At 42.9% G+C, this 14,117-nt stretch overlaps 1 protein-coding gene across 6 annotated transcripts in view; it reads right to left on the bottom strand.

Moving 5' to 3' along the window:
• MTA1 (metastasis associated 1) overlaps positions 1–14,117 on the bottom strand; it is a 427,965-nt gene that overhangs the window by 251,466 nt on the left and 162,382 nt on the right. For all 6 annotated transcript variants that reach the window (XM_082242913.1, XM_082242912.1, XM_082242916.1 and 3 more), the window contains exon 9: positions 6,505–6,693. In XM_082242913.1, coding sequence (XP_082099039.1) covers positions 6,505–6,693 — 189 coding nt within the window. The remainder of the gene's footprint in view (positions 1–6,504; positions 6,694–14,117) is intronic.

Here is a 14,117-nt window from a genome sequence, read left to right on the forward strand (position 1 = left end):
CAATTATTACAAGATATAAGTCATGCGTAGTGCAATAATTAAAAAACATACATAATTGATAAGAGTCGATAACTAAACAATAACTTCATGTGTGTAAATGTCATTAGGTGTTCTAAAAATTTAAAACTACTTCTAGTCTTCACTCAATTACAACCCAGGGTAATCCTTAACTGAAAATTGTAATGTTCCACCTAAAAGCGTAAGACCTTCTACACACAGACTACTCCACTCACCATAACATTATAACCTTCGTTTAAAAAGGTTTTTAGCTATCCCAAACAGTTACTTGTAACTGTTACAAAGGTAACAAGATGGAGGTTTTTTTTTTATGTTTGTAAGCAAGAATATCTTATATCTGCAACAAAGACCCAAGATATTTCTTATACACTCTTAACTTTTGTAGTATTGAGGTTCATCATGATGTTTTGGTGAGTGGAATAATCTGTGGGGAGAAGGATTACTTTCGAGATTATATATATATACATATATATATATATATATATATATATATATATATATATATATATATATATATATATATATACACACATATACACACACACACACACACATACACAATCTCACAAAAATGAGTACATCCCTCATATTTTTGTAAATATTTTATTTGATCTTTTCATGTGACAACACTGAAGAAATGACACTTTGCTACAATGTAAAGTAGTGAGAGTACAGCTTGTATAACAGTGTAAATTTGCTGTCCCCCTCAAAATAACAACACACAGCCATTATTGTCTTAACTGCTGACAACAAAAGTGAGTACACCCCTAAGTGAAAACGTACAATTGGGCCCAAACTGTCACTATTTTTTGTGGCCACCATTATTTTCCAGCACTGCTTTAACCCTCTTGAGAATTGAGTTCACCAGAGCTTCACAGGTTGCCACTCTTCCATGACGACATCACGGAGCTGGTGGATGTTAAGAGACCACCTTCCAATTGAGGGTACCCCACATATGCTCAATAGGGTTTAGGTTTGGAGACATGCTTGGCCAGTCCATCACCTTTACACCCTCAGCTTATTTAGCAAGGCAGTGGTCATCTTGGAGGTGTGTTTAGGGTCGTTATGTTGGAATACTGCCCTGCGGCCCAGTCTCCGAAGGGAGGGGCTCATGCTCTGCTTCAGTATGTCACAGTACATGTTGGCATTCATGGTTTCCTCAATGAACTGTAGCTCCACAGTGCCGGCTGCACTAATGCAGCCCCAGACCATGACACTCCGACCACCGTGCTTGACTGTAGGCAAGACACGCTCGTCTTTGTACTCCTCACCTGGTTGCCGCCACATGCATGACACAACCTGAACCAAATAAATTTATCTTGATCTCATCAGACCACAGGACATGGTTCCAGTAATCCATGTCCTTAGGCTGCTTGTCTTCAGCAAACTGCTTGCGGCCTTTCTTGTGCATTATTTTTACAAGAGGCTTCCTTCTGGGACCACAGCCATGCAGACCAATTTGCAGCAGTGTGCGGCGTATGGTCTGAGCACTGAAAGGCTGACCCACCACCCCCCTTCATCCTCTGCAGCAATGCCGACAGCATTCATACGTTTATTTCCCAAAGAAAACCTCTGGATATGACACTGTGCACGTGCACTGAACTCCTTTGGTTGTCCATGGCAAGGCCTGTTCTGAGTGGAACCTTTCCTGTAACCACTGTATGGTCTTGGCCACCATGCTGCATCTCAGTTTCAGGGAGCAACAATTATTTTTTTCAGATCCTCAGAGTTCTTTGCCATGAGGTGCCATGTTGAACTTCCAGTGACCAGCATGAGAGAGTGATAACACTAAATTTAACACACCTGCTCCCCATTCACACCTGAGACCTTGTAACACTAACGGGTCACATGACATCGGGGAGGGAAAATGGCCAATTAGGCCCAAGTTGGACATTTTCACCCCCCCCCGGTGTCATGTGACTCGTTAGTGTTACAAGGTCCCAGGTGTGAATGTGGAGCGGTTTAGACATTACTGTCCTGTGTTAAGCTATTTTGAGGGGACAGCAAATCTACACTGTTATACAAGCTGTACACTCACTACTTTACATTGTAGCCAAGTATAATTTCTTCAGTGTTGACACAAAAAAAAGATATAATAAAATATTTACAAAAATGTAAAGGGTGTGTACTCACTTTTGTGAGATACTGTGTGTGTGTGTGTGTGTGTGTGTATATTCACTTTTTCCACATTTTAGGTTATAGCCTTATTACAAAATAGATTAAATTCATAATTTTCTTCAAAATTCTACAAATACCCCATGACAACATGAAAGAAGTTTGTTTGAAATCTTTGCAAGTTCTTTTTTTTAAATCACATGTACATAAGAATTCACAGCCTTTGCTCAATACTTTGTTATTATTACACAGGATTTATTTAGCGCCAACAGTTTGCACAGCGCTTTACAATGTGAGGGAAGACAATACAGTTACAATACAATTCAAAACAGGAGGAACTAGAGGGCCCTGCTCGTTAGAGCTTTGTTGAAGCACATTTGGCACCAATTACAGCCTTAAAGAGGAAGTAAACCCTCCTCTGCAACTTTTACCTATAGGTAAGCCTATAAGGCTTACCCATAGGTATTGTAAATATCTCCCAAACATGTACCGTTTAGGAAATATTTACCTTAGATGCAGCCAGTGACGTCACTGGCGCATGCGCTCTGAAAGAACTGCCACTGGTGCCATTCCTTCAGAGCCCCGTGCCGTGACCGTCGGCTCCCGCGCGGGAGTGACGTAATCGCGTGTTCGGCCAATCAGATGGCCAGATGCCGCGATCCCTGAAGACGAGCTACTGAACATGTCGTCCGTCATGCAGGTAAGCGGGCGGCACGGCGGGGGCTCGTTCCAAGGTAAGTATTTCATAATGAGCTAGTATGCGATGCATACTAGCTCATTATGGGTTTCTCTTTCAGGTTGGGAAAAAAAAAAAGTTTAATGAGTTTACAACCTCTACGTCTTTTTGAGTAGGATGCTACAAGCTTGGCACACCTATTTTTGGGCAGTTTCTCCCAAGCTCCATCAGGTTGGATGGGGAGTGTCAGTGCACAGCCATTTTCAGATCTCTTCTGAGATGTTCCATTGGGTTCAAGTCTGGGCCCCTAAAGGACATTCACAGAGTTGTCCCATAGCCTCTCCTTTGTTATCTTGGCTGTGTGCTTAGGGTCGTTGTCCTGTTGGAAGATGAACCTTCACCCCAGTGTGAGGTCCAGAGCGCTCTGGAGCAGGTTTTCATCAAGGATATCTCTGTACATTGCTGCATTCATCTCTCCATTGATCCTTACCTGTCTCAGTACCTGCCGCTGAAAAACATCCCCACAATATGATGCTGCCACCACAATGCTTGACCATAGGGATAGTATTGGCTATGTGATTAGTGCCTGGTTTCCTCCAGATTTGACGCTTGCAATTCAGGCCAATCTTTGACTGAGAGTTCAATCTTTGACCAAGAGTTACATTTTTGTTTCATCAGACCAGAGAATTTTGTTTTTCATGGTCTGAGAACCCTTCAGGTGTTTTTTGTCAAACTCCAGGCGGGCTGTCGTGCCTTTTACTGAGGAGTGGCATCCGTCTGGCCACTCTACCATACAGGCCTGATTAGTGGAGTGCTGCAGAGATGGTTGTTCTTCTGGAAGGTTCTCCTCTCTCCACACTGAAACACTGGAGCTCGGAGTGACCATCAGGTTCTTGGTCACCTCCCTGATTTCTTCCCTAATCGCTCAGTTTGGCTGGACGGCCCACTCTAGGAAGAGTCCTGGTTGTTCCAAACTTCTTCCATTTACAAATGATGGAGACCACTTTTGTTTCATTGGGACCTTCAATGCTGCAGACATTTTCTGTACCCCTTCCCCAGATCTGTGCCTCGACACAATGCTGTCTCAGAGGTCTACAGACAATTTCTTGGACTTTATGGCTTGGTTTGTGCTTTGACATGCACTGTTAACTGTGGGACCTTATACAGACAAGTGTGTGCCTTTCCAAATCATGTCCAATCAACTGAATTTATCACAGGTGGATTCCAATTAAGTTGTATAAACATCAAGGATGATCAGAGGAAACAGGAGGCACCTGAGGTAAATTTTGAGTGGCATGGCCTGTGGAAACCTATGTACATGTGATTTTTTTTTCCATAAAATTTTAAGATTTCAAACAAACTTCTTTCACGTTGTCATTATGGGGTATTATTTACAGAATTTTGAGGAAAATCATGAATGTAATCTATTTTGGAATAAAGCTTTAACAAAACAAATTGTGGAAAAAGTAAAGCGCTGTAAATACTTTCCAGATGCTAGATATATATATATATATGTATATGTATATGTATATGTGTGTACATACATATATACACACACAGAACAAAATTATAAATGCAACATTTGTTTTTGCCCCTATATTTCATGAGCTGAACTTTTCTATGTACACAAAAGGCCTACTTCTCTCAAATATTGTTCACAAATCTGGCTAAATCTGTGTTAGTGAGCACTTCTCCTTTGCGAGATAATCCATCCACCTCACAGGTGTGGCATATCAAGATGCTGATTAGACGGCATGATTATGGCACAAGTGTGCCTTAGGCTGGGCACAATAAAATTTGCAGTTTTATTGTATTGGGGGGGTCCAAAAACCAGTCAGTATCTGGTGTGACCACGATTTGCCTCACGCAGTGTAATAAATCTCCTTGGTATAGAGTCGATCAGGTTGTTGACTGTGGCCTGTGAAATGTTGATCCACTCCTTTTTAATGGCTGTGCGAAGTTGCTGGATATTGGCAGGACCTGGAACAGCTGCCGTATACGCATCCCAAACATGCTCAATAGGTGACATGTTCAGCGAGTAAGCTGGCCATGCAAGAACTGGGATTTTTCAGCTTACAGGAATCGTGTACAAATCCTTGCAACACGGGGCCGTGCATTATGCTGCAACATGAGGTGATGGTCGTGAATGAATGGCACAACAATGGGCCTCAGGATCTTGTCACGTTATCTCTGCATTCAAAATGCCATCAATAAAATGCACTTGTGTTCTTTGTCCACAACATACGCCTGCCCATACCATAACCCCACCGCCACCATTGGCCTCTCGATCCACAACGTTGACATCAGCAAACCGCTCATCCACACAACGCCATCCACGCTGTCTGCCATCTGCCCTGTCCACTAAAAACCGGGCTTCATCCGTGAAGAGAACACCTCTCCAAAGTGCCAGACACCATCAAATGTGAGCATTTGCCCACTCAAGTCGGTTAGGATGACGAACTGAAGTCCGGTCGAGACCCCAATGAGGACGACGAGCATGCAGATGAGCTTCCCTGAGACGGTTTCTGACAGTTTGTGCAGAAATTCTTTGGTTACGCAAACCGATAGTTGTCCGGGTGGCTGAGCTCAGATGATCTTAGAGGTGAAGATGCTGAAGAGGTCCTGGGCTGGTGTGGTTACACGAAGTCTGGGGTTGTGAGGCGGGTTGGATGTACTGTCAAATTCTCTGAAACGCCTTTAGAGATGGCTTATGGTAGAGAAATTAAATTCATGGGCAACAGCTCTGGTGGACATTCCTGCAGTCAGCATGCCAATTGCACGCTTCTTCAAAATTTACAACATTTGTGGTACGGTGCTGTAGGGTCTTTTACCAGGCACACCTGTGCAATTATGCTGTCTTACCAGCATTTTGATACGCCACACCTCGGCAAAGGAGAAGTGCTCACTAACAGATTTAGACAGATTTGTGAACATTTGAGAGAAATAGGCCTTTTGTGTACATAGAAAAAGTCTTCGATGTTTGAGTTCAGCTCTTGAAAAATGGGGGGGAAAAAAACAAAAAAAAGTGTTGCTTTTATAATTTTGTTCAGTGTATACAGTATAATTTTTTTTTTATCAAATGGTTGCTACTGCACACATATCAGATACAAAATGGGCCCGGGTGCGCAGCAAAGACTGTAGTGGATATAATCCAAAAGAGAGGGCGGTACTCATGGGTCTTGAAAGGTAAACACACAAAGAAGGTTTTATTTAGATTTTTTAACAAGGCACAAGTCCTGAGGAAGACTTGTGCCCCGTCAAAATAAAACCTTCATTGTGCGTTCACCTTTCAAGACCTGTGAGTGCCACGCTCTTTTGGAATGTATATATATTTATATATACACATACAAACCCATACATACAAATTGTATATGGTCACTGGGATAGCAAGGGATATTATGGTTTATCATCGATATCAAATATGACACAGCATAAATAGTTGGTTCCTAAAACCTTCCCAAATCCCACTGCTTAGCTACTTTTTTAGATGAATATTAATCCTATAGGACAGTGATGGCAAACCTTGGCACACCAGATGTTTTGGAACTACATTTCCCATGATGCTCAACTACACTGCAGTTCCAAAACAGCTGGGGTGCCAAGGTTCCCCATCACTGCTATAGGGTATCTTTTATTACAGGCAAAAAATTGCTTTTCATTTGCATGAATTTTCTCATCTAGTTCATTCTACTCACAAAATCCTGCTGAATATCAGTAAAGTCTTTGCCATACTTCTCCAGAGCTTCTTCAAACAGATTGGCTTCTGAAGCAGACCATTCCTCCATTTCATCTCGGCAAAGCACAGGACCTCCTTGGGGTACTAATGCAGAAATGGCTTTGGAGATATCGAAACAGTTTTTGTGCAGTGTGTCCATGGCGTGGAACTACAGCAAATAAAATGTAGAAAAGTTATTAAGTGATGTTTTTTTTAACAACTACTTTATGATATGTAAAAATGAAATTAAAACAAAAAGATGTTTTCTCAGGCAGACATATTTTTAAGATTGTGCTACTCTTTTACAGCCATATAACACATATGTACCTTGATAAATGCAAAGGCAGGCCACCATGATTTGCATGGGTTCATTCAGCCCCCACATACTATTTACATCTTGTGACTGCAAAGGCTGACTAGGAAACACTTACTCTGTGCCCTGATGCTGTGAAAGATGTAGATAGCATGAGTGGGACTGAGCGACACGGAGTTTGACACTACAAGCTCGATTTTGTAAAAAATATAATTTTAAACTTTAGACTGAATAGGAAGCTTTGACTTTGGTTAAACATGCATGTAAAACATATAAGTGTAATGTAAAACCAGCTTTCTAAAGGGACTGTTTTAACATTCATACATACACACACACACACACACATTATCAGGCAGAGCTTCTGGAGAAAAAAAAAAAAAATGGTGGTAGCTTTTTTTTTTTTTTTTTTTTTTTTTTTTAAATCACGATATTAGCGCACATTCCATATTTTCAGTAAAAAAAAAAAAAAATACACTTAAGTGTCATTAAATCCAGACTATGAAAAGCGCTCTTTGCATGCTATATAACAGAGTATGCAAACTGACAAAGCCACTGAAGCATTTGTTTTGTGTAGAGTGAAAATTCCCTGGTTGATCCTGCCTTCAAATGTCTCTCCCTTATTCTCCATCTCCACTGCAGGCTGAGATTGTGTAGATCAGCAGGTGTCCTCTATGGAGCATGGTCAATTTAAGTTCCCTTCTAAGCGCTTTATTTCCTCCTTTTTCTGTGCAGCCCACGTGACTATAGAGTCGCACATGTGGGCGTATACACAGTGGTAAATTACATCTCCCTCCTTTCCTACTCCCTGTCCTATTACTAAACACTAAGGGGGCAGGCTATAGTATGCTGATTGATTACATTCAGTAAGAAATTCAAAAAAACACTTAGTAATTACATTTGATATATTTAATACTGATTATAATAAAACTAATAGCTTAGTAATGCCGAATACCTAAGTATGGATGCAGATGCCGTCTGAACAAAATAAAAGCTAGTGTCAACCATCTTTGATTACCCTCTAGACCATATTAATGGACAAAAAACACACTTTTGGAGGTTCAATAAAGATTTATTGGGAGCTATAAAACAGTTATTGGATATTTATAATCAAATTTGAATTGCTCTTCTGAAACATTTTTTTTTTTTTTTTAAATCATGCAATTTAGGGCTTGCTAGACACAGACTCGTATTGTAGAGAGCATACATCAGCAGACTAATAGAAGTTTCTCTCAAAGAGCTTTCCCTGCAGATGCAGAACAACAAACAAAAAAAAAAAAAAAAAAATACAGCGTCATCATATATAGGATTTATATTAAGGAAATATGGCAACATTTCTCGGTTTAGCATCATTTTAATTTTACAGCACAAAATAGATTACTTAGCTGTTGTCAGGAGCGTCTAACGTTCCTGCTCCTCATTCCAGCATTCTGGTTTTGGCTGTGGCATTCTCCTTGCCTGTTTGCCCACCTGTAGGGTGATTAATGTGGCCAGTCTCTGGGTGGAAACCAAACCTGATTTAAGCTAGCCAAGCATGCAGTCTCATGCTTGTGATAGCATGTGCAATACCGGATCATAGTTACGTAGTTAGTCAGGTTGAAAAAAGACCCAAGTCCATCTGGTTTAACCAAAAAAAAAAAAAAAGAACAGTAATGAAAACCCAACTATACAATCCCATATACAGGATCCTATACACGCAGTTGATCCAGAGGAAGGTGAAAAAAACCCCCAGCAAAGCAGCAGGGGAAAAAATTCCTTCCTGATCCCCAGAGAGGCAATTGGTTATTCCCTGGATCAACTTTACCTAAAAAAAAAAAATGTAGTACCCATTTATATTCTGTACACCTAGGAAAGAATCCAGGCCTTTTTTTTAAAGCAATCTAGTGAGCTAGCCAGAACTACCTCTGGAGGGAGTCTATTCCACATTTTCACAGCTCTTACGGTGATCAAGCTACCCGTTTGTCTGCCCTGCTCTGCTAAATTGGATTACCTTGTTGATGACCTTGGATATCAACTATTCTCTAAACTTTGCCTATATTTTGACTTCGGACACTGACCCTGACTATTCTGAACCTGGCCTATCTGCCAACTGCAAGTACCTATTTGCTTTGCTCAGTTTGTGCCTGCCCTGGCATTGTGATCAGGCACTATAGTATTGTGTATATGTCCTGGGGCTCAACTAAGTACCGGTAGGCCTGCTTTTCTTATGCGAAAAGGGGCTGCTATAAAATTAAAGAACATAGAAGCCATACTGTCTGACCTGCGTTAGGGGCAAGTGTGACACCAGAAGTTACAAAATGCTCACCTCCTTATGATTCATTTACCAAAGGGGTGATCAGCAGATGTTAGGCATGTTTATGCCAAGCTGGCAAAAACAAACCATTTCCTTCACTAAAAGATGTGCCTGCTGGGTGTGCTGTTTGAGCTATATGCAGCCTCAATTACATACAGTATACAGCACTGTGTACCAGCAGTGGGCGAGAACAACAGAGTCAGGCTGAGTGCTGCTCAACTAGCCGTTTACAGAAAGCTTTGTATTTTATGAACAAGTACAAAGCTTCCTCCGATTGGCTTAGGTGATGGTGAGGTCATCCGCCCACCTCTCCAGTTCAGCTAATCAGAGGAAGTTTTGTATTCATTCATAGAATACAAAACTTTCCGCTATTGGCTGAGCAGCATTCAGCCCAACTTGATTTTGCTCCAGGAACGGGACAGAAAGTCCCTGTACCGCTGCCAGAACATACAGTGGGTATAGAAAAGAATCACCCCACCCTTTAAAATAATCACATTTTGCTGCTTTGCAGCCTGAAATGAAGACATACACAGTTTTTGTTGTATTGTAGTTGTATTCAATCATTGCAACTTAGAACATCCAATTGAAAGATTTAACACCAACATGTCAGTAAAAAATAAAAAACAGAATCATCGAGTTAGAAAAATGATCAGCCACCTCCTAAAAATGACTTGTAAACTCCATCAGCTGTAGCTAATCACCTTCTCAATGGCACACAAAGCCATTTGACTTTCAACTATGATCAGCTGTGGTTATTTTGATTAGCTTAGCCTAAAAATTGCTATCCTGGAGCATTTCAGTCCCTGGTAATGCAACTGAAGCAAACAATTAACTATGGGTTGCAAGACACTGTCAAAACAACTCTGGGATAAAGTTGTGGACAGGCACAAGTTAGTAGATGAATACAAAAAAAAAAATGTCAAAGGATTCACCAATGCCTAAAAACACAGTGAAATATGTTAATACATTTAAGGTATTTGGTACAACACAGACCCTCCCTGGATCCGGGCGTTGCTCCAAACTGGATGAAAGCCAGGAGGAAACTGGTAAGAGGCCTACAGCAACTCTAAAGCAGTTGCAGGAATTTATGACAAAGAGTGAATATTTTGTGCATGTGACAACAATATAACAAATTCTCCACAAGTGTGGCTAGTATGGGAGGGTTGCAAGAAAAAAAAAAAAAAAAAAAAGACACTCCTCAAAGGCCACATGCAGTCAGGACTGGGCTTTGTCAAAACTTACCTTAAAGATTCTGCTACACGGACAAAGGTGTGAATGTCAAATGAGACTAAAATTTGAATTATTTGGCCTCAACACCAAACAATATGTCTGCCGGAAGTCAAATACAGCTGCATTCCTACAGTAAAGCATGGAGGTGGTAATATTCTGTTGAGGGGGTGATTCTCTACAGCAAGGACTGGAGCAATTGTCAGGACAGAAGGAAAAATGGATGGGGCAAAATACCGTAAAATTCTTGAGAAAAATCTGTTGCCCTCTGCCAGAAAGTTGTTAATGGGAAGAAGGTTTATCTTCCAACATGACAATGACCCAAAGCACACAGCAAAAACGACCACACAGTTGTTGGAGAAAAAGGTGAACACTCTTGCATAGCCTAGTCAGAGCCCAGAATTAAACCCTATTGAAAATCTATAGAATGACGAAGACTGCAGTATATAAATGGTCCCCATCAAATCAAACTGAACTTGAGCAGTTCTGCAAACAAGAGTGGGCAAATATTGTAAAGGCTAGATGTGCAAACTTATATCCCAACAGAGTAAAGGCTGTAATTGAAGCAAAAGGTGGTTGATCCATTTTCCAACCCAGTGATTCCATTTGTGATTTGACATGGTGGCGTTTTATCTTTCACTTGGATGTTAAATGTAAATTCAGCTGGGTAAAACAAACTGTGTCTTCATTTCAGGCTGCAAAGTAACAAAAATGGCATTTTTGACTTACCGTAAAATCCATTTCTCTGATGTTCATTGATGGACATAGCTCCTGATTCTTCTTAACTATTGGGTTATACTGCCCCCTACAGGGGTAGGACACTAGACAGGAAAAAGCTTGACTACGCCGATGGGCAGTCCCAGGGGGTTTATACCCACTCTCAGCTATAGGCACTCAGTTTTGATACAAGCAGTGTCAGAAGAAAGCCAATTCCACAGAGGGGTGGGTGCTGTGTCAGTCAATGAATATCAGAGAAAAGGATTTTACGGTAAGTCAAAAATCCCATTTTCTCTTTCATTCATTGACAGACACAGCTCCAGATTCTTCTTAACCATTGAGACAATCCAAAGCAGTGTTAAACATAAGGGGTGGGGAAAAAAGCAGAAAATAATTCCCAAGGCTAACCACAGCCAACCATGTAACATGGAGCTCAAACAACCGGAGCTCACCTGAAAAAAAACAATACACCCTCAAAGAAGACCAGGTCCTCTAAACAGCAGCCAGCAAAACCTTGCGGCCAAAAGAAGCATCCCGCAAATGCCAACACATCCAAATGTAACAATTTTGTAAAAGTTTGCACCAATGACCAGGTGGCCGCCTTGCAAACCTTCGTGACTAACGCTTGATGACGGAAAGCCTAGGAGACACACATCCAAGGCATGCAAGGTAATTTCCTTCGGATGTTAAGCCTGGGACGCAGAAAAGGCAACACAATGTCTTCATTCAAATGACAAAGGGAAAGGGGTGAAGCACCACTTTATCCTTGTGAATCACCATAAGGTGAAAAACAGGATAACGCCGCCAGTTCCGACACCCTGCATGCAGAGGTGGAAGCCACCAAAAAAAGCCACCTTCTGGGTCAGTGCAAGCAGGGAAACCTCCTTCATGGGCAGGCTTCTGTAGAGTCGAAAGCACCACATTAAAATCCCAGAACGGCAATAGAGCCCGCACTGAAGGAACCAAATGTCAGACATCCTGAAGAAAAGGTACGCACCAGGGAGTGCGAGGCCAAAGGTCGTTGGAAAAAGACTGCCAAAAGCTATACCTGGCCCTTGATGGTACTCAAGGCCAATTTCTGTTCAACCCCCCCCCCCCCCCCCCCCCCCATTGAAGTAAGATTAAGAACCAATCCCCCAAGAAGGAGCGAGGATGAACCCCAAGAGACTCACACCATGCAATGTACGTCTTCTAAATAAGATGGTAGATCTTTCTAGAATTACATTTCCTAGCTTTCAACAGCGTAGGAATAACTGACTGAGACAAACCTCCATCCTTGCGCACCTGGCATTCAACAGCCCATCCCTCAAGGTCTGGTCTGGGGTGGTAAGTGGGGTCCCCCAAGGCTCAGTCCTGGGACCAACCTTGTTCAATTTATTCATAAACAGCATTGAGGGCGGGATCAGTAGATCTATATCAGTTTTTGCAGATGACACAAAATTGGGCAGAGCAATAACTGCACAGCATGAAGCAGATATCCTATAGAATGACCTGAACAAAATAGAGTGGGCAACGACATGGCAAATGAGGTTTAATGTGGAGAAGTGTAAGGTTCTGCACTTGAGGACTAAAAACATAAAAGCACAATACACTTTAGGGGGGGGGGGGAACCTTTGGGGGAATCAAAAATGGAGAAAGATCTGGGAGTCTTGGTAGAGACTTGGTAGAAACCTGGCCAGTGGCAAACTGGCTTTTGTGGCAGTTCAAGTGGGAGGGTACTACCGCAGGGCATCCTGGGATTGACCATAAAATCCAAGGGCACATGTGACAGGGCGTCTTTCGCGGGAAGCAGAGTCCCAGTAGGAGGGTGACTGCTTTCTCTTCTCCTGCTGTCTGAGGAAGGTGGTCACAGGCAGTCGGCATAGTGAGCCAGGTGTGAAGCGGAGCCTGAAGGATCCTGGAAAGCCGACGGTGGAGCTGCTGGCAGAGTCATCTGAAAAAAAACATGTCCATGAGTACCAGGGGGCTTGCCAAGGGGTCTGCCCAGGAAGGGGGACCACTCCAGAAAAGTCAGAAGATAGAAGGTCAACTCACAGTATGCAAGAGTAAAGGAGGTGCCAAGTAGAAACCTGAGGTGTAGGGGTAAAGGGGGTGCCAAGCGGGGCCCTGAAGAGTAATTCACTATAAAAGTTCGCTTATCAAATACTTTAAAATAGTCCATAGTTCATCCAGTTGAAGTATCCCACTCATCCCTTCTCCTATCCAAGATCTAAAATAAAACCAACAAAAAAAAAAAAACACGTCCCCTGGACTGTTTTCTGACTGAGCCAAATGCTTAAAGTACTTTGAATTGCTAAGTTGTTGCTGTGGGTAACCCAGGGGAACCCGCTCCAAGCAGCTCCCCGGGAGTAGTGCTACACTAGTATGCGAGCACTTCCTTGTGGAATTGACCTACCGGTACATCTTCACACTTTAGAGGACTTCCCCCCCCCCCCCTCCCCCTTTTCTTTTTTCGCCTTGGGGCACAGGGATGCCGTCTGGGGGCCCTAGGACCCTGTCTCCCCTTGGGGAGCCTCCGGGTCTGGTGGGGGCCACAGGTTGGATCTCCACGTCCGAATGAAGCGACTTGCTGTCAGGGTATGATTTATATGATGCGCCCCCCCCATTGGAGTCAACGGGTCTGTCGGCCTGGGGTTGGCTCCCCTCGGCCCTGGGATGTGGCTCCATCCGAGACTCCTCCTGGTATTCGTGCCTCCCGCTGGCTGCCCCCCCCCCCCCACCCATGTGCCCATGCTGCTCAATTAGAACCAAACAGTAAGTAAAGCTGTGGGGTGGCTGGGGGGGATTGTTGGATGCATCGTCCAGGCCGCCGGGGACTGTCTATTGACATGGTAATTCCCCTTGGAAGGGATTGATGGGTCTGACCAGCACTGGCCTCGGCACCGCAGGGGGCACTTTTAATGGCCTGCTGCTCCGGCACGGGGGCGAGAAAATTGTGCTCAATATAGTCTGGTCCTAGTGCACCCCAGATGTGCCGGCTATCTCATCAACCTTTTTACCTACCGACGCCATGTGGCCTATGGTGGCGTGCACCTGGTTTGTCTGG

The sequence above is a fragment of the Pelophylax lessonae genome, assembly GCF_965119305.1.
Source record: "Pelophylax lessonae genome assembly, chromosome: 13".
Lineage (NCBI taxonomy): Eukaryota > Metazoa > Chordata > Amphibia > Anura > Ranidae > Pelophylax > Pelophylax lessonae.